General features: G+C 33.6%; 1 protein-coding gene across 6 annotated transcripts in view; it reads right to left on the reverse strand.

The window, feature by feature from the left end:
- TBC1D32 (TBC1 domain family member 32) overlaps positions 1–21,428 on the reverse strand; it is a 189,301-nt gene that overhangs the window by 136,455 nt on the left and 31,418 nt on the right. For 5 of the 6 annotated variants that reach the window (XM_016153837.2, XM_016153846.2, XM_016153852.2 and 2 more), the window contains 3 exons: positions 18,802–20,923; positions 18,472–18,629; positions 5,897–6,058 (listed from right to left, as the gene is read on the reverse strand). In XM_016153837.2, coding sequence (XP_016009323.2) covers positions 5,897–6,058; positions 18,472–18,629; positions 18,802–18,906 — 425 coding nt within the window. In that variant the 5' untranslated portion in view covers positions 18,907–20,923. Of the gene's footprint in view, positions 1–5,896; positions 6,059–18,471; positions 18,630–18,801; positions 20,924–21,428 lie in introns of those variants that run through there. The other variant, XM_016153868.2, reaches the window with a different exon arrangement.

A 21,428-nucleotide genomic window follows, 5' to 3' on the forward strand; every position in this document is an offset into this window, starting at 1 on the left:
TGGGTCTAAAAATCTAAAGAGACTCTATAATAATTTTCTCCATTTATTAAGTACAAAATCTCAAGCATCCATATAAATATTAGGTTGAGAACTACAACTCTAGAAATAGAATTTTAGAGCTAAATGATACTGTAAAATAATCTAGTCTAGCCTTTTTATTTTACATATGAGGAATATGTGACCAGAACCATTGAAATTTCCATATTTGATATAGATTTAATAAAAAATTAAATAAACATAGAAAATAAAGTAGTAAACTGGGAATCAGAAAACCTGGATTAGAATCCTGACTAGTTTACTTACTAGCTGTCATCATAAACAAGTCTCATTTTCCTCAACTATAAATGAGATAAAAAGAATACAATCTAGTGGATCTATTTCACATGTCTATAGCAAGAAATAAATGTGACTATATATTTCCAATTTCTTTATAAATATAAAACAATACAAATATTTATTGGTTATCATTATAATAATGGTAATAAATTAGGAAAATAAACACAAAAACTTCTCTTTTATATCTCTGGTTAATGAGTCATTGTACCTACATAAATCGAAGGAAGGATACACAGGCTATTCTTTCACTCACAAAAGCAATAAAACCATGCTAGGGGATTAAATAGTAGACAGAGATTTTAAAGTTTAAACAAATTTTTAATTACATTTTATTTGATCTACATTATATATTATTAAATATATGTAATTTCTATATATAATTTAAAATATACCACATACTTGGTCATACTACTTAATATATAATTAATATATGTAACTATAATAAAGTAATGTAATACATATTGCTGTATATGTATATATTTTTAAAGTCAGAAGTTATGAGAAACATAAAATATGTTGAAAGAAGATTAAGAACAGATTAATAACAAAACTGAGTGAAAACATATACAGAAGAGTAAAGGCTAGAAAAGAGTTCAGGAAATATCTAAGTTAAAGGGATATAAACAGCAAAAAGGAATCTAAGAAGACTCATATTAACTGGTGAAGTATATACAGGATACATGAGCCAGGAGGCCCCCAAGTTCCTCCTCTATAACTTCTAAGCAAGAAACAGGGAAGCATAACAATGCTGTAGTAGCAATCAACAGCTATCTACTAAAAGCTGCTTTCTCCTCCACAGTAATTGGATTACAGCTGGGCACAGGACTAAACTACAGTTTCCAGACTCCATTGCAGTTAAGGATAGCCCTGTGAACAAGATAAAGTCCTGTCCCCTTAAAACTTACAATATTGTGATTTAATGAAGGACTGTAAAAGTAAACTGCAATGATTTACAAGGTCAACGTAAGGGTAATTAAAATCCATAGAAAATCTATAAATTTCATTTTAGACATGTTTCTTCCAGACCTTTTGAAACCACCAGCATGAATTCTGCAAAAAAAAAAACCAAAAAACAGAAAACAGAAAACTGGCCACAGGAAGAGATAAGAATGATTTAAAACAAACAAACAAAACTAGGGAGCCAGACCTTCAATATCAAGAGTTAAATAAACTAAAGCTCAACAGTAGACATTGCAGTTTGAAAAAGCCAAGGAAAAACACATATAGGTTAGCAAATGAATACCACCGAGAAGATTCCTTCATACTCCAAAAAGTTAAAATAAGAAAAACTCTAAGAGGTAGTGAATGAAAACCACATCAATTAACAACAAAAAATCTACATAGTGAGTACTCCCACTTATATATAAAAATAATATATGATAAATCTTGAAAATGAATTCTTCCCTGTGCAAACCTCTATTTAAAAAATAAATATCAAAATGTTTAATTTGGAAAGTAATCTATAATTATTACAGTGAAAATGTTAATGGGTGTACTGCTGCTACATTAGCCTGAAGTAATTGCTAAAGAAACACAAAAAAAAATGAAAGAAAATAATACTTTGCAAGAACTTAAAGTATTTCATCCATGTTTACAAAGCAAAAGACAAGCACTCATTAAGATATTTAAAATCTCTGTGAGGTAATTATCATTGTATTAATTGTTATACATGAATGAACCAAAACACAAAAATATTAAATGGCTTATCCAGAGATAAAGAGTAATTTCTAGTAATCCCATATAAACTTTGCTTGTAGCATTAAAATACTTTCATATCCTGACTAATAAAGTATTTTAATACTCAGTTTAGAATAAATTTACTAATATTTCCAGAAATAGACTACTAGGAATTATATTACCCAAAGCTAGAGATAACTCCAATTCTCGATTTTTCTCCAAATCAACAAATAAGAAATCTTAATCTTCATCGCTTTTACTTTTAATATACATATTAAAGGATATATATATTAAAGAATATGTGTATATATATTCTTTAATATATATATAATCACTATATATGAGTGATTCAAACTTGCTAAATTTATTAATAGCTGTACATTGTCATTTTGTCAAATAACATATTTAAATGATATAATCAGATGTCACAAAAGGAAAGAGGTCCTGTCTGAAGTAATAAAATTTAATTCAAAACAAATCTAATTCGATGCTTTCAAATACAATAGGTAATATAAGCTCAAGTGTATACTCCAATTTTTCTAATACTAGAAAGATGCGCCATATTCTAAGCTTCAACATCTGTCTGTAAACTATAAAGGAAGTAACCATGATGGTCCAGCATGGAAAGAAACTAAATGCCAAAGGCACCGAGAGACATCACATATTTCCAACTCCAGAAACTAGAATTAACAAAGCAAATGTCATGTTTCCAAATCATCACCCAAAATAAACATATGGGATTCAAATTAAAAATGTTTAATTGTGCATAAAAGTAAAGTAAAAAATTTATTAGAATAAAAAAAATCAATGCTATCTAGCTTTGGAAGGCAATTTTTTAACATTAGATAACACTAATATCCTAGCTTCCCTAAGGATTTGAAGCTACGGAATAGTGCTGCACTAATAAGAATGATTTAAGAAGAAAATAGAAAACTACTCTGTCTATCCTGTCATTTATAGCCTTAAAATTTTATGTCGTGTCACATTTCATGTTGGGGTGGCGAGGGGGTAGGTTGAGGGGGTGGAACAGACCCTTCAATCATCAAGGGTTGAAAGATAATTACAATGAGGAATAGCTGAGCTTAAATATGAGGAAAAAAACCTCAAATCCTTTTACTGCTCTGTTTTAAGTTGTATTTTTATATGAGACTGAGGCATTTTGTCATGTTGTCCCACTGCTCAAGAACCTAACATCTATAGTATCCACTCAACTTCCATTCAAGTCTTCCATTCACCTAGCCGATTTTCAGCCTCACGACCTCTTTAGTCAAAAGATGGAGCTTTTAAAGCACCAAATTAAGCAAAAACTATATTGTCCCCATTTTCTGTCAGACCAGAAATGAATAATATACATGAACATTAAAAATTAAAACATTTATAAAGGGTTGAAGGTCAGACATGTATATACACACAGTTCTTGCCCTTAAGAATCTATAGAGGATTAACAGGAAGTCAACAACACAAATAAGTGTAAAAAGTAACTGTAAAGAAAACTATAAAAATTCTTACAGGGCAACACACACTGAAAAGTGCCTCCCAAAAGGTAACTAAGAGAAAGACAGGCTCCACATTGAATTTCATATTCAAATAGCTGTACCATTCTGGACAAGTCACTTAATTTGTCTATTTGGGCCTATAAAGTGAGGGGCTTAGTGCAAGCAATTTCTAAGGCATTTTCAAGCACCAATATCCTAAAGATCTATGGAGTTAATATTAATTTAATAAAAACAGAGCTCATAAGTAACTAATTTACCCCTTTTAGTCTTCTGCAACCACTCTCAGACTAGACAGAATGACCCTTCTGAGGTTTGTGGATTATCCCCTGTATCCATCCTCCCCCTCTTCCATGTAGTATTAGGTTAGAACCCTTGTAACACATGATGGTCCTCACCTACATATTAAACTTCGCAGTCTCTACTGTAGATAAGTGTGAGCAGATGACCAAGTTTTAGCCAATGGAAAGAAAATGAATTAAGAATCTGACTCTCCGGTTTCTCTTCCCTTGGCAAGGTAGAAAAATAGCTATGTGGTTAATGTGGCAGCTTCAACCATGCAAATGAAGGCAATATCCAAGGACAGGGGTTGGCAAAATATGTCTTATGGATGTAACTAACCTATCGCCTGTTTTTGTAAAGTGTCATTGGAACACATGCACATTCTTCTATTTATACACTACTATCTATGGCAGTTTTCACATTATAACAGCTTGCTAAACCTAAAATACTTATTTTAAAACCCTTTACAGAAAAAGTGTTCTAGCTCCTGCCCTAGGATATAATCGAACAATAAAATAAAAGGAACCTGGGTCCCAGGATAAACTCATTAGATCGATACACCTACCTACCCTGCACTCATGTAGTTCTGAACTATTATATAAGAAAGAAAAAAAAATGCATTCTTTGAGCCACTACACTTTGGTGCTATTTACTGTAGCTATTTAATGCCTATTCCAACTAATAGACTCTTCCTCTATATTTTCATGTGTGATCATGTCATGACACTTACCATACTGTATTGAAACTCTTGAGTTTCTATTTTAGTAAAATGTCAAACTCTCAAATACCTTATGGCTTACTGGAGAGTAGAGGCATCTCATTCATCTTTACAGTCCCAAGGTCTAATAATATATGCTACTTATTAAATATGTGATTAGTATATGATTGATGAGGGAGAAGAGAAAGTGATTTATTGCTTAATTTAGAATGATGACAAACATCAATAATATAAAATATATTATATTGGTAAGAGACAATGTCATTAATGCAGCCAAAAATACCTACTAAGCACCTAAAATGTGCCAGGCATTTTTGAAGCATAAAGAACACAGAAATGGGGCAAGAAGGGAGATAAAATTATATACTCTTTTACTTTTCAGAGCTTACAGTTTAGTGGGGAAACAGCTAAAATAGCAGAAAATAAGCAAATATATATTATCCTTTATTAATCAGTGACAAAAAAGAGCTAAGAGAAAAAAGTAAAGAAAGGTAAGAAAAATAGAAAGTAACAAGGAAAGGCCTATTACTTCTTTATGAAGAGAGGTCAGAGAAGACTGGAGGTCCTATTTAGTGCAATAAGACAAGAAAAGGAAATAAAGGCAAACACATTGGAAAGGAAGAAATAAAACTGTCTTTATTCACACATGACATCTATATAGAAAATCTGAAAGAACTGACAAAAAAAAAAAAAAGATTAAACAGGCAGCTTACAGAGCAGAGAAACTACTCTGTGTGATACTATAATGGTAGATACATGTCATTATTTGTTCAAACCAATAGAATGCACAACACTAGAGGCAAGCCTTCATGTAAACTACAATATCTGGGTAGTAATGATGTGTCAATGTAGGTTCCTCAATTGAAACAAATGTACCACTCTGGTGAGGAAGGCTGATAATGGGGAGGTCTATGCACATATAGGGGAAGGGGGTAAATGGGAAAGAAATCTGTACCTTCTGCTCAATTTTGCTAAAAACCTAAAGCTGCCCTTTAAAAGAAGTCTATCAAAAAAAAAAAGTAAAGGAGTAAGTCACGTAAATATTTAGTGAAGGGGCATTCTAAATAGCAGAAGCAACATGAGTGTAAATTCCGAGAAGGCTCTGCTTGACTTGCATGAGAAAGAACAAGACCAGTATGGCTGAAGAAATGTGAGAGGAAATATAAGCAATGAGGTAGCAGAGAGAGCAGACGGCTCATGGCCTTGTCGGGGACAGAGGAACTCTGGATTTTACTATGAATGAGACGAGAAGCCTTCAGAGAGTGTTGAGTGGAAGAGTGGCACATTCAGACTCACTGTTTCAACAAATCATTCTGGCTGCTTACAGGTGCTTTCGCAAAGACTTGTTGAGAGAAAAATTACTTTAAAATATGATTATGGGCATACTCACTCTTTAGATTCCTGAGTTCTTTTAGTAACATGTTGTACAACTGTATCATAACCAGATTCTTCACCCTGATTCTGATCAGATGTCCATTTTTCCATTTCTTCTTCGATCATAGACCCCAAAGTATTGCATATATGCTGTCTAAGGTATTTCACAAATTCATAGCTGAAATAAAACATTTTTACATAAATGCAGTAAATATCATGAACTCGCTTATTAATCATATCCAGAAAAAAAAAATGTTAGCACAGAAACATTTGTAACATATTCAGATTTCTTACCTTAAACTAGGATTAAAGTAGTTTTTTATCCCAAATCATCGACCAGTTAAAATTGAAAATGAAATCTTTTGGCTACTTGGGTAAGGTGGCTGTTCTTCAGAGCACATTCAGTAATTTAGTAAATATTACACTGAAGACAATATGCTAGATATCATGAGGGACTCATAATTATGGAAAGAAAATTACTCAGGCTTCTTTGATCTCTTATACTACATAAGGCAGAGCGCTTATGCAATGATATAATCTAGAATGTTGTTTTTTCCTGGGACACTTGGCAAAGATCATCATTTAACTATGACAAGCACAAATTTTGGGACAAACCCAACCTTTAGTGGGTTTAGAGTCTTCATCTGACCTGCTCCTATCTTTAATGTGTGATGCACATTAAAGGAGGGGAAAAATAGTTGTTAAATATTTTAATAATTATTATTTTTATAATTATAAGCTACTAAAGAAAACCAGACTAGAATAACAGTAATTATGAAAGAATAAATAAGAAAAAGTTAAGCTCCGATCATCAGAAGAGTTTCTGTGTACATTTTGAAAGTGGTAACTGACCTAAAGTCCACCTAATCAGTTCTTGTCTATATTTAGAGAAAAGTATCTAAGACAATTCAGTGCACTGGACATTTTTCTTCATAATGTTAGGTTCATGCTAACATTAAAAGTAGTTTTCAAACTCAGACAATATAGCAAATATGAGATAGCAAGAGTTCCTAAAGTGAATAATTATTTCATGAAACATGTGTACTGAAAATAAAAAAGCAATGATTATAATTAATATCATGATTTAGAAAGGGTAGAGATTTTGTGGTCTCTCAAATGACAAGGACAATTTAGGAAAGTATATTTTATAAATGCCACTATATTCAAGACTTTCAGTTTGAATATATCACTGCTTAAGAGCCCTGCATATATGTAGTACGGAAAACCAAGAGAGTCTGAATAATTTTCCTCCCATAATCATGAGTCCATCACGGTATCCAGCTTATAGTCTTTAGGCCAATATTTATTAAAGTACTGAATGTGCTCTGAAGAACAGCCACCTTAACTAGGTAGCCAAAAGATTTTATTTTCAATTTTACCTGCTTTTGATTGAGATTTTCTGCCCTGCCGTGTCCCCTTAACTCTGAACACATCGCTGCCTCCTGGAATCCCCACGGCTGCTTCAGCAGCATAACTATAGGCCTGCCATAGACAGTACAGACCTAAAAAGTCAAGTACAGATATTTGACATAAAAAAATACAGTTAAAAAGGCATGAGCACCAGCTCCAGCTCTACCACGCAGCTGGGTGACCCTGGGTAAGACTGTTTTCTCATCTGTTTACTTGGCAATGATCAAATCTAATTCACTCTACTATTTTAAATTAGTTCTCAAACTATTAATAGTTCTCAAACTGTAGTAGTTCTCAAACTATTAAGACGGTAGTAGACAAAAAACTTAAACTTTGTAATTGTTAAATACCAGAATTTAAAAAAAAAAAAAAAAAAAGAATTTAGGAAATATATTCCCCACTCCCAGAGCTTCAACTTCAGATTCACTTCGAACAGGTGAATTTTTTTTGTTTGTTTGTTTTAGCTTTTTCTTCAGCCAAAATATCTCTTCAGAATGCCAGACCTGTACATTAACTGCCTGCTGGATAAGGCTACTTTACGTTCTTTCGCCACCTGTTAGCATAACCAAAATCAAATTGATCATCTTACCCATCCTCTCAGAAACCATCTTCTCTTCTGATATATATCTTTGTTAATGGTACCATCCTTCAACCAGACACCTGTGTACAGACTCAAACAGCTTTAACTACAATCTTCTCCATGACATCTCATATCTAATTAGCTCTAATTTGATAAATTCTCCCTCCACAACTTCTCTTTCCCTTCCCACTGCCACTAGACTAATGTTCATATCTTCATTACCTTTAGCTAAACAATTGCAAAAGTGCTTTTAGGTCATCCTATAAATCAGTGGTTCTCAAACTATAACATGGATCAGAATCACTTGAAGAGCTTGTTAATGCAGATTGACAGGCCCCATTCTCAGAGCTCTGACTCAGTAGGTATATATTGGAGGTCCAAGAATTTGCATTTCTAAAAAGTTAACAGGTGATGCTGATGGCGATGTTGATGCTGATGTCAACATCAATGCCACTGGTCCCAGCACCATAAATAGAGAACTACTGATCTAGACAGATAGTTTTTAAACTATCCTAAGGTTCCTGGAACTCTGATTAGCAGATTCTTATTCAAAGAAGCACCATGAACCCAATATATTAATGATTAATGTTCATTTAGTTGCTTTATATTAAAACTACATAAAATATGTAGGTACCATTTTATGATCCTTTGCATTTAACTGATTTTTCTGATTAACAGACCAAGCATCAATTCCAATAACTTAGAATAAGGAGGCCCTGCCACCATTTTAGAATTCACATAGAATTCCTTTTTAATTTTAGCTCCTCCACTTAATAGCTGTATGAGGCTGCCCAAGTTACATATTATGTCTGGGCTTCAGTTTTTCCATCTATAAATTGGGGAAAGCATCTATCCTGGAAATCTTTATAAAGATTCTAGAAATATATGCCCTGCACCTAACACAGGGCCTGATATAAATTTAACAATCAATAAGCACTAGCTATTATTACTAACATCATTATTATATTTAAGACACATTTTGCTATTGACATTGAAATCCCTCCTAGATTTCAATTTATCCTATCATATGTATGTCTCATCACTATATCTCACACAAGCCTGACAGTCCTCATGTTTTTTTTTTCCTCAGTACTTTTGATAATATTTCATCCATTTAGAGTGTTTTACCACCACCCCTCCTTAAGTAGGATCATCTACAACTTAAAATGCTACATCATGATAAAGCCTTCTGTAGTTTCACAAAACCCAATATTCTTTCTTTCCCAGGCCCCAATAGGACTTTGCCCCTCTCTATTAGCACTCAATATATTCTGTCTTATGTATAGTCATGTGACTTTCTTTACCCTTTGCTTGGCTCCTGACCATATTCAAACCCAAATTTTTATATTCTTTATATCCTTGAGAACAAGATAAATTCGGTTATTAGCATATCATCTGCAATATCTTTTTAAATGTTTGTTGGACTGAAATATAGCACAGAGGAAGGGTTTATCTCTTCATTTCCTACAATGTCAGTGTCTGTCAGTTTGAACAGTTAAGATTATCTTTCCTAAATATTTTAGATGGTTAGTTCCTTGTTCATTAAATGTCTATTAATAATTTTATAGCATTATGCTACAATTAACCTGCTGCATACATAGTCTCTTATTCTTCCTATATTCCCCTCTATAAGAAAAAAAGAAGAGAAAGAAAGGATAGAGTATAGCAAAAAGAACCCCACACTTCCCAACTACCCACCACATTTCTGACACTAACATTATTTTTCAGAGCTCCCAGTCTTGATACTACAGGATACTCTTCAACTTCATCTTCTGTACCCCGCGGCCATCCACTCTACCATGCCCATCCAATCACCAGTATTCATTAGCATTTCTTACGCATCCCATGGCTTCATTTCCTCCTTTTTTCCACTTACATTGGTCAGTACAAAACCACATCACCTCACAGATTACTACAGTCTTCTTTGCTTGTCTTTTTACTTCTGCTCTCTTCCTTCTCATATTATCCTAAACACTATGGTCATATTGGTCCTCAAAAATCACTGATTTCATTATTTCTCAGTCATGAAAGGCTGAGTGCAAGGAGCAAGGCTGAGGCTTCATGGTTTGTAGGCCTAAGAAATGTCATGGAAAGCAAATGTAAGGCACAGAGAAGATATATATATTTTTAAATCCGTATTATTTTGATTTAAAGAGATATCTGGAGCAGTGATACCTAAAACTAACTAATTATAAAACTCACCAGAGACACACTAAATAATATCAACAAAAAACTACAGCACTCTCTCACTACCCTCCACCATCACCCCTGCTTCCAAGATTTACTAGGTCTGATGCATTGATGGTAATTGGTACTCCTCCACTCCCACCGCCCCTAAGCTACCCAGAATATCTGAAGGCAGTACCAGGGTTGGATGCGCTCCTCTCAATCTGATCTGTACAATCATTACCCAGCCGCACCCTCCACAGAGACACACTGGTCTGGGATGGGACTTGGCACTGGTGTTTTATAAAGTATATCCAAGTAATCCTAGGTTGCAGCCAGAGCCATTTTACTCATACCAATACCTCACACCAGGCCACATAGATAACAAACACCTCAATAAATATTTCTCGTATTTAAAACTAACTACTGGCTACCTATTATCTTCAAATACAACTTCCTTGGCCTGGAATTTAAATATATAATCAAGCCCCTTTATTGAGGCATCTCAATTTAAATGAGACCACACTCAATATTCTCTACATACCACCAACCATGTTGATTTGCATATAAGCAAGAAGGTGCTTTTAAGTGACTAACATGTGCTAGACTGTGCTAAGCATTTTTTTAATATTCTTGTTTTACCATATGAGATAGGTAAAGATCCTTGTCAAATTCACTACTCCTTCTGGTCTACCTTACTCCAAAACCCATGTCATTACTACAACCCCACTCTCCCAAACAGAAAAATTCCAAAAATGTTTAAGTAATAAAATAAGCTGTTCTTTAGTGGTAAATTGAGGTTAGGAAGGGAAATAAATAAATGTAATACTCATATTTTTACCAATTTGTATAATCTTTAAATATATTACATTTTATTTTCTCAAAATTATAATTAGCATACTATATTCAAAAGTATAATTTGCTTAAAATTTGAAATTATTGAATTTAAATGTTTAATATTTAATAATCAATGTTCGGCTAGTAACTTCTAAACTTAAAGGAAATAAGTATGTACTAAGAAGAGTAGAAGAAAACAGTTATTGCCTTGCAATACTAGATCAAAATCACAAACATGAATTTTCAGAAATACTCCAAGAAAACAAAATCCAAAATTACCGAACCATATGTCATAGAAAATAGCCTCTAATCATCATCTAAGCAGTCTTTGCTTCTTCTAATGATTTACTGATTTATATTTTTTGAAGATCTTCTGTTATATAAGCAAACTCCCCATTCATTTTAAATGTTAACTTATTTTTTGGTTTGTATATTTCTAATTATAAACCAAATCTTTGAATATTCTATACAAAATGGTAAAAACTTACAAAAAAAAAAAGAAGAAAACTTTTAAAGTTTAAGGTTTCAAGAGAATCCTTTAAGGATGTTACAAATTTTTTAACTTTTGACAATCCTTATACTGCCTGCAGAAACACACAACTGGTTCTGAGACAGAATTAGTAGATGTGTTTGATAAGGTCTGAAGACCCCAAAGAGATGTATATTCTCCACCACAACTATCCCACCACAACCAGGAACTCTCTGAATAAAGAATCAGAATATCTGAAACTTCAATACCAAAAAAAAAAACTTATCATTCCTTCTTTTAAATGTCTTTGAAAATGAAAAAGGATCCAGGAATAGAGAATCTTTTCAATCAGTCTGACCTCACAACCAGTCTCTTACTGAGAAAGGGAAAGTAAATGTGGAATAAGTTCAAAGAGGGATAAAAGGGAACTAAAAAAAAAAAAAACTTTATCATCTTCACAATCCTGCCCAAGCCTAGGAAAACAGACACGCCAGTATTCCTCCACATCTGATATTCAGTGGGAAATAGAAGGTGGGGCAAGCCTGAGCTATTTCTCTGAAACTGGAGGGAGAGTCTCTCTGAAGATGAATTCCACATTCCACCATCAGCACTTACTACGGAAAGATAAAATTATCCTTCTTTCTTAGTTTTATCAGTTCTATCTCTGTGCTACAAATCAGGTAAGTAGGGGGAATGAATATTTAACTGAAAAATATAACTTTTGTGTTTGCCTTGTTTAAAGCTCAACCTATAAGCAACAAAAATGATATTTTCATAACTAAGGCAATGAAGAAATGTGACACAAGCCCATTAAGAAAATGTATTCAAGAAAGAGAATACCATTATAAAAGATACACGAAAAAAAAAAAAAAAAAACTCCCCACGGTTTGGAATCAGCTGTAAATAGCAAATATGCTGGTAAATTTTTAAACCTGTTATTTGGAAACTTGAATAATCACGTACTTTTTTTCTGACATAATTTTTATACCACAGTAATACCTATAACCATAGCAGTATCTCTCAGAAGACCCTTTTCAAAGTAGCTCAAGGTTTGGTTTACATTCCAAATTAAATAAACCCAAAGACCCCAAGATTGAATCTTGCCTTGAGACATTACTGCTCTTTTTGAACGAATCTTTTTAAGAAAAAAGATCTCCAGAGAAAGTAAGACCCTCTATTATGCAAGGACTTACTAGGCTGTTTATGCCTTTATGATGCTCTACTAACTCACTGGTCACCTGAAAACTCTGAGAGTTTCCAATCCCAAGATAATGAAGAGCCATTTCTTACAGGGGACCCTTCTATCTTTGAGTAAGAGTAATCAAGTCTTCAGATTCTCAACTGATCATTCTTTTCATGTTAGCTCTCTTACCATTTGAAATCATAACGATATCCAATAAAAATCCTAGAACTTATGTTGTTCTTCTATAATGATGCCTAAGGATAGAAAATTATTTATGCTATGAACTGGGAGAAATGCTACTATAAAATTAAGTACTATACTGTCGTCACTGTAATGCTGAGAGTATTGGTGCCATACACTTGCCCTTATGAAGTTTAGATTGAATCTGAAACATCATTGGTAACTTTTAATCAACCCATTGTATCATTTTTAGAAATTATTCTGGAGGTATAGTAATATTCTATTCATTTTGTATAAAAGTAAAACCCCTAGATACCTAAAAGAGACTTTTAAAAGGTCCTATATTAATTCAAGACATTGCAAACCCAGATGTTACAGAGAGTAGACAAGTAAAGTAATGCAAGCCATGATTAAAAGAGGAGAGGATAAAGGCAGCGGTGAACTAAAAGGACATGGCTCAGCTAAAAAGAAGAGCTTTGACATGGCTCTAGACACTCGCTGCCATTCAGGAATATAAGCCTGGTGTTAATCTTTCAATGTTTTAAGAAATCTCAGAAATCTGATTTGTTTTAAATGTCTTATTTCCTAATTTTTAAATGTTTTTCTTTTTAAACCAAGCCAAAGAAACATATCCACAGACCAAATACGACCTATAGAATGCCAGTTTTGACTTTTTAACACCCTCACACTCCAAGTATTACAAAACACTGACCAGCAAAGATACTGGTAAATATCCTCTATGTTTAAAATTTCTATTTAAGATACGTAGAATTTGCCTTAAAAATCTATACATTTTTAATAATTTATTTTAGAAGATCCTTACTAGGATTAATTTAAGTCAATTCTGCTATGATTTAGGTCCTTTCCTTTCAGATTTATTTTTAGCAGACTCTTCTGTGTTAACATTGTCAGACTTAACGTACTAATTGTGCTGGAAAGATCAAGATTCTAAGATTATAGGTTTGCATCAGATTTATGTTCTAAATCTTATACCGATCAACCCTGCAACCTTAGACAAAATATCTGACCTTGCTAAATTTCAGTTTCCCAATACTTAATGGCAATGCTAATGCAAAAATGTTGTTTCTTACACATAGTATTTTCTTATATTTTAACACTTTTCTCACCAAATATACTATGTATATATTTGAATAACCTTATTTTTTGCCTTAAAAACAATTTAATAAGAAAAAATTAAAATTTGGTTTCAATGACAATACTATTACCAAATAAATGTGAAATATCTTTCTCCAAACATTCCTAAAAAGGAAAATTAAAACCTAAGAGGACAGTTATTTGCTAAGAAAAATACATGTTGACCTCACCACATTTCAGAAGCATCTCAATTAAAATTCACATCTAATTGCTTATTTTGCTTTACTACCAATGAATGTGAAATTTTTCACATTTACATAGGAAAATTTTACAAAGTCAAATAAAAAAACATTTACTTTTTCCGTAATTTTTTCTACAGCTTTATTATCCAGATTTTTAAATAAAATTTAATGATTTTTTTCCATGATGAATTTCTGACATGTTTGAAATGTTTCTTTTAAAATATGTAGATACAGGGATTACTATTATAACAACATAAAAAAATCTAGTATAAGCTTGTTTCAGGAAATCATTCCTTCAGTTACTTAAATTAGCAAGAACTTTTTTAGTCATATAGAAAAAAAGTATCAGTAATGATATGATTTTAAAAGATATTTTATTTATGTAAGTTATGAATTATAATGTTGATATCTAGAATTCTTAAAACAGATTATATTTCAGAACCACAGAATTTATTATTGACAAACTTAACTACATGTCATATTAGTATATAAAAAGCTATATAAAAACAAAGAATGAGTATTTCACATCGCCTACAACCTTTTAGGTCAAGGGATAAATTTCTGAGTCATGATAAACACTAAAAATACATTAATTATGGAAACACACATATAATTCTTAACAACTTCTCTATACAGAAATAGCACTTTACATAATGAATGTTTTCTTGAAGTTAACACATAAACACACTAGAATTCACTAATTTAAAAAGTTGCTGGTAGATTCTTCTGTAAAACAAAGAATAATCCCAATTCAACAAGTATTGTGTTCCTTCTCTATCAAACCAAAAATATCAGATTTAAGGGCCACAAGGATGACCCTCTGCATTAGAAACTGTTACAAGCATTAAGAGTGGTAAATATTAAAAAATAATAATAATAAAGTATATAGTAGCTCCCCCATCTGTGGTTTCACCTTCCACAGTTTCATTTACCCACTAACAACTGCAGTCCAAAAATATTAAGTAGAAAATTCAAAAAATAAACAATAAACGATAAGCTTTAAATCATGTGCTGTTCTGAGTATCATGATAAAATCTCTCTCGTTGCTTCTCCGTTCCTCCCTGGACATGAGTAAGCCCTTTATCCAGCATATCCACAATGACTATGATACCTACCAATTAGTCACTTAGTAGCCATCTCACTTCATAGTGCTTGGGTTCAAGTAAACCTTATTTTATTTCATAATAGCCCCAAAGCACCAGAGTAGTGATGCTGACAATTTAGATATCCCAAGAGAAGGTGTGAAGTGCTTCCTTTAAGTGAAAAGATACATATATATACATATATATGTGTATATATATATATATATGAAAAAACATAGTATATATAGAGTTTGGTACTACTCTATGTAGTAGGTTTCAGGCACCCATTGGTGATCTTAGAATGTATTCCTCGCAGATAAGGGGAGGCTACTAGAATACACTTCTCACTTAAAAATAAGTACGTTAACCCTGGCTGTACATTAGTATCACCTAGAGAGCTTTTTGAAAAACATTAAGGTTCAGCTTCTACCATGCCTCCACTGCCAAGCCCCTAAGCAATTTTGATCCACTTATGGTAGGGTCCATCATCAGTATTTTTTAAAAGGCCTCCAACTGATTCTAATGTAGCCGAGAGAGAGAGAGAGAGAGAGAGAGAGAGAGAGAGAGAGAGAGAGAGAGAGAGCGCGCACACGAGCGAGCGCAAACTGTATGTTTTATAGGAAAGCAATCCTAGTGTAAAAATTTATACAACACATACACATAAGGAAAGCAATATCCTCTTCCCTACCTCTCTCCCCTCACACCTCAAATCCTTGTTGCCACGTTCAGAGAAAAGGGGGAAAACTTGGATCTTTTAAAGAATGTGTACAGTTTAAGGTAAAAAAAAAAAAAAATAGAAGAGGCTATGGAAAGCAGAGCTAGTTTAGGGCAGAAGCCCTACAAGGCAAATCCACTGATAGGGCTATACTGCCTACACTGTGGTTTTTCCTCACCAAATGACTGCATTTCCCTCACTTTATTTTATTACACTATCTGAAATTCCATCATTTATGGACTCAATCGTAACCATTTTCTTGCTAATACGACAACATCAGGTGGATTTAAGGAAGCAATGTTCTGATAGGGAAGATGGGAGGACAAATATACTGGAGTATGAAACACCTTGGGAAGCAATACATACCTAAGTGACTTAAGAATATTTAGTGTTCAAAGAGAGTTAAGTCAGTGAAAAGAAAGACAAATGAAAATATGAGCACCTGAACTGACTTTTAGGATCTCATCCAACTCTGAGATTGTCAAATGCTATGAAAATACCAATGACAAGCATCTCCTCCTCTTTTCCTCTCCTTACAGAGTTCCTTCCTCCTAAGACACAGACCTTAGGCTAGTGCAGTCAATAGATGAATTTTATTGTCTACATTTTTAATTCTACCAACTACTTAACTACTTTTAGAATTATAAACCTTACTTTTAAGACTACACATTAGTTATAATTTGAGTGTGTCTGGATTTTTTTAGGTAAGCCACAAGTAAATCTCTTTAGTGAATAGTAAACATTAACTATACAAATTAATCTATCTAACGAGCTAGGAGTAAATTATATTATTACAACAGCTGTTAGACTGCTGAGAGGAACCACAAAGATTCAACTTTAGCTTGAAAAACATTTTAAAACTGACTCGGCTAAAGCAATACTTATAGGCAATTGTAAATATTGTAAGTCTAAAATGTTTACATTAAAAAAAAAGAAAAGCTGCAAATTAATGAGGTAAGCATGCATTAGAAAAGTTTTAAAAGTTCCCCATGAAGAAAAATAAGTATAAGTTAAAGAACCATAAAATAAATACATAATAGAAAAGCAAAACTAATAGCTGTTCTTTGAAAATACCAATAAGATTAATAAATCTCTAACAGATCAAGAACAAAAGAAGGCACGAATAAAAAAAAGAATAAAACTGAAGACATGAATACAGAAACTGAAAATATTAAAAAGGTAATAAGACAGTAATAAAAAACTTTATATAAATTTGAAAATCTAGATAAAATGGACAAATTCCAAGAACATGATCATAGCAAAAACTGACTCAGTAATTTACAAATATTTTAAACAACCTTTTGCATGTGAAATAAAAATCATAAGTAAAACCCCAAACTTAACACCTGATGTGGATTTGTGTGAGGTATATTAATATTAATGAGCATATAACACATTAATGAGCAAATCTGAATTCAAGAAAGCTGCAATTTTTTATACTTCACTGTTTAATAAATCCATAGCTTGACAATAAAGGCTGGTCTCTGGTATCTCCAAAATAAAGAATACTGTTATCTAACAATAGTTATAAGTAGTTGATTTAATAAAGAAAACAAACAAGAAAATCATGGAATTACAAAATAGACCATGTATCTAACCAGAAATACTAATGAAATTAGACACTTCTATTAGCAGGAATTCCTTCTACATTTTTAAAAATTCTCTTGAAAATCCAATGAAAACTGTAAATGTTTGTTTCCCCCATAGAATTGCAAGCAAACACAAACTTTTGCATAAACTATTAAAGGCTTTCAAGGATCCCCTGATGCCACCCATATATGAAATGAGTAGGAGTTTCAGATAAGGATATCTTCACAGTACCCAAGAGTCAATAAAGTTTAGCATAAAAATAAATAATTAAATGTCATCTCTGTGAAATCAAAATGAAATGCAAACACTAAATTGAAAATACCACTACTAATAAATTGAGGCACCTGGTTGGTAAACTTTTCGACAGAAAAGCTTAAATAATATGAATCAAATTAAAAGAAAAACACAAGTCTCTAAAGAAACACATCCTTCGAAATTTACCTGAAATGAAATTTGTCTCATTAAACTTCCTAATTATATTGCCTTCAAAACCAGAGCACTCTGTACCTCTCCTACGGCACTTATATTCCTGACATGTATCACAGACATTTGAGTACGTGCCTTTTCCTTTCAAAGAAATTTAAGTCATTCCATGGAAAGTTAATAACCTCACTTCAGTATTCCTGCAGTCCGAATGCATAACTGATTAGCACTGCCATTAAAATATCAGATCAGCAAAGGAAAAAGGGATCTTGGGAACACAATGTTTTTTGGTATAGTGGCAGGAATATCTTGAAATAATAGAAATGCTCTTAAAGAACATGAATAAATAATTTACAATTAATGCTACTGTGTTGTTCAGGAGAAAAAAAAAGTGGAGAAGTATGCTACGTTGTGGTGTGGCAGTGAAAACAAAGGCAGCTTTGTAAAATAAGCAAAGAATAAATGAATTCGGCACGTGGATGAATAAACGAAATAAAGAACCTCCAACTTGGGTGCTATTTTAACAACAATAATAAAATGAATATTCTTTATCTAACTATATTTAAGACTTTTTTGCATCCGCTGGTTTCTTTGCTTAAGGTAGCAAAAGCAATTTTACTTGTGAAAATTTTCATCAGTTTCCTCCAGATGTAAGAGGATCTCCTCGGCGCACTCTAGGGAGGGAGCACCGGTGATCTTCTCCTTCACGCTCTGGAACAACTGCCTCAGCATTGCCTGCAGCATCGCGTGATCGTCGCCACAGAAATGGGCCATCCTCTGTCAAAATAAAACGCCCACGTTACTTCGGGTCCAAGCACACGCTGCGCACTGCGCAAGCGCGCCCCCACCCAGGCCCTGCCAGCGCGCAGTGCCGTTCCCCAGGAGACGGCGGCAAGCGCGTTGGGTTGGGCCCTCGACTCCCCGCGCGTCGTTCGGGAAATCAAGTCACCTTACTTTGGTGAAGCTGGGGTCCGCGAAGACCTGCCTTTGATACTCGTTGTTGCTGGCCTTCAATACCAACAAAACTAAAGATGCCCCGCAAGTAACCGCACATAAGATTTCAGGCTCTGATGGGTGGGCCTGACGGCTTGACGTCAGAGTTACGCATGACGTCAGCACGTTGGCGCGGCTTTCTAGGTGGGAGGGAGTGCCGCTTAACGTACGTAGATCTTGGAGAATCGGGTGCGGTTGTTCTTACTCTCGGGATCGGGATCGTGATCGTAGATGGAATGGAAAAAGAGTACGAAAAGAAAGTATCAATAAAAGTCAATAGACATGAAATTAAAAGTAACCTGAAAAGTTGCAGTTGAAGAGTGAATGGTACTGAAATGTTGCAATGCTGTTTTCCTCTAACAGCTAACACCGTTAACAAGATAAACCACATGAATATTAACCAAAAGAACTGTAGAAGCTATATTTGTGTCAGCAAAAATAAAATTTAAGAAAAAAAAAATCGTATGGATACAGCATGTCACTAATTTTTAAAAATTGCTTAATTCAACAGAAAGATAAAACAATTTTGAACTTTAAACAAAATTCCTTCCCTCTCCAAAAGTCTAAATTTAATTTGACAGAAAGTATCTGTACATAGTCTTATAAAATATCCTTCCACTTCAAAGTTAAATACCTAAGATCTATATTTTTCACTTTTGCTTTTTCAGATTGCAAGAAAGAGGGAAATTAAAATTGCTTCAGCAACTGCACAACATTTATGAAGACCTGAAATACCATTTATTATTATTAAAGGTGCAAAAGCCTCTCCCAAAACTGTTGTAAATTGCTTCTCGGCCTTTTGGCTAAGATCAGGTGCAAAAACTGTTGTAGCAACCTGATTACCTTGTTGGTCTTACTGTAATAACCCTACCATTTTCATGACTCAGTTTGTCTCTCTATTATCTCTGCTTCTGCTGCATCTGACCATCTTTTGTTGGTGCCTCCTGCATTCATAGTGGATGCCACGGTACACAGCCAAGATCTACCTTCAGGACAAAGTTCTTACTCCCCTAACCCTTTAAGGCATAATGGCTGCTAACATTTCACAGCTGACCCCCACTTCAGGAATTGCCCTGGAAGAAGGAAGCGGCATTCCCAAGGTTATGCTTCCTACCAGAAGGAGGCCCAGGCCTGCTGACTGGTCAGTGTAGGGTCTAGTAGACCATCCCCCTTATATTGTTTGGGACAATGCAGAAGCACCATCCCAGCTTCAGAACTCCTCATGTGATTTGCTGAAGCCTCTGTTACAAGAGCATTACAGTTAAAATTCTCCATATCCTTAATTTTGCTACCTAAACTCCTACCAGATATTATTTCCAGAATACACACTAATAAATCTGCTTATAAATCTCAGATTCTCAGACCTGTATTTAAGGGAATGCTATCTGCTACAGAATATGATTGGATCAATTATATGTTATCCCATTATCCAATGTATGATGTTGAATAGGATGAGTTTCTGATGATGGCATCAACTTCTGGTCTTCCTTATGTCTGTTCTTTACATGGTGGACTTTTGCCAATGTGCTGATTTTTGTTCCAAATGTATGTGGCCACAATAGAAGGGTCAGTTGCCTAAAACATGGATTTCATGTGTTTAGTCAAAATCAGAAACTAGACTGTGAGCATAGAAGGTGTTTGGGACTCATGGACTTGCAATGAGATAGAATATGCAAAAGACTAGCAAAGTCCTTGAATTGAGGAAATTGTTCAATAATTGTTGGGTATGATTATTATTGTTGCCCATTTCTACAACTTTGGAATTGAGTATCTTCATAGAAATTGGCCAGGTCCAACTTACATAATCTAATAACCAAATAAAGCATTTTAAATTTTCAAAGTGTTGAAATTGACTCTTTTTTTTCCTAGACAATAAATCACAGTGAAATCTCTAATTAAAGCCTTCTTTATCTTTGCCATCCCCCATGGTAGAATGAACTTTGTTTTTTTTCCAAATAGATATTGTCATTTTTTGAAAACCAAAAACTTAACTGATGGAAAATTTCTCCAAAATTATGACAGAGTTTGGAGATTTATCCAAAATATAAGTGCTTGGCATTGAGGGTTTGCTCCAAAGTCTGGAAAAAAAGAATTTGAATTAGTACAGGTATCTGTTTTTTACTTATATAGATTTCACCCAATTTGGCCTGAGGAATTTTCCAAATTAGACTCTGAGCTTTTGTCCTACCTTCCCTATCTATCCTTCTTTTAACAGGAAGCCAGAAAGAAGAATCTCACTCTTTTGAAAGCAAGGTTATAGTACATTTACTCTCAAGTAACGACCTTGCTTTTGAAAACCTGATACAGTTTTAAGTACTTACCCAACTTTGAGAGCACAACCAGAAGTCTTTTTATGTATGAACTGTAAATGACTATTCAAAGTAATTCCTGTAAACATATGGCATATGCTCTCTCATTAGTCTATATAATACCTAATAATAGATTAACAAGTAATCATTTTCAGACTTGGGCTCAACCTTCAGAGTTCATTTATATCTTGTATTAGTTTAGGTTACATTATAAGCCACTGTAAAAAAAAAGTGGAGAGGAGCGCAGAGATACAGTATCTTAAGCAGAAAGAAG

The sequence above is a fragment of the Rousettus aegyptiacus genome, unplaced genomic scaffold, assembly GCF_014176215.1.
Source record: "Rousettus aegyptiacus isolate mRouAeg1 unplaced genomic scaffold, mRouAeg1.p scaffold_m13_p_1, whole genome shotgun sequence".
Taxonomy (NCBI): domain Eukaryota; kingdom Metazoa; phylum Chordata; class Mammalia; order Chiroptera; family Pteropodidae; genus Rousettus; species Rousettus aegyptiacus.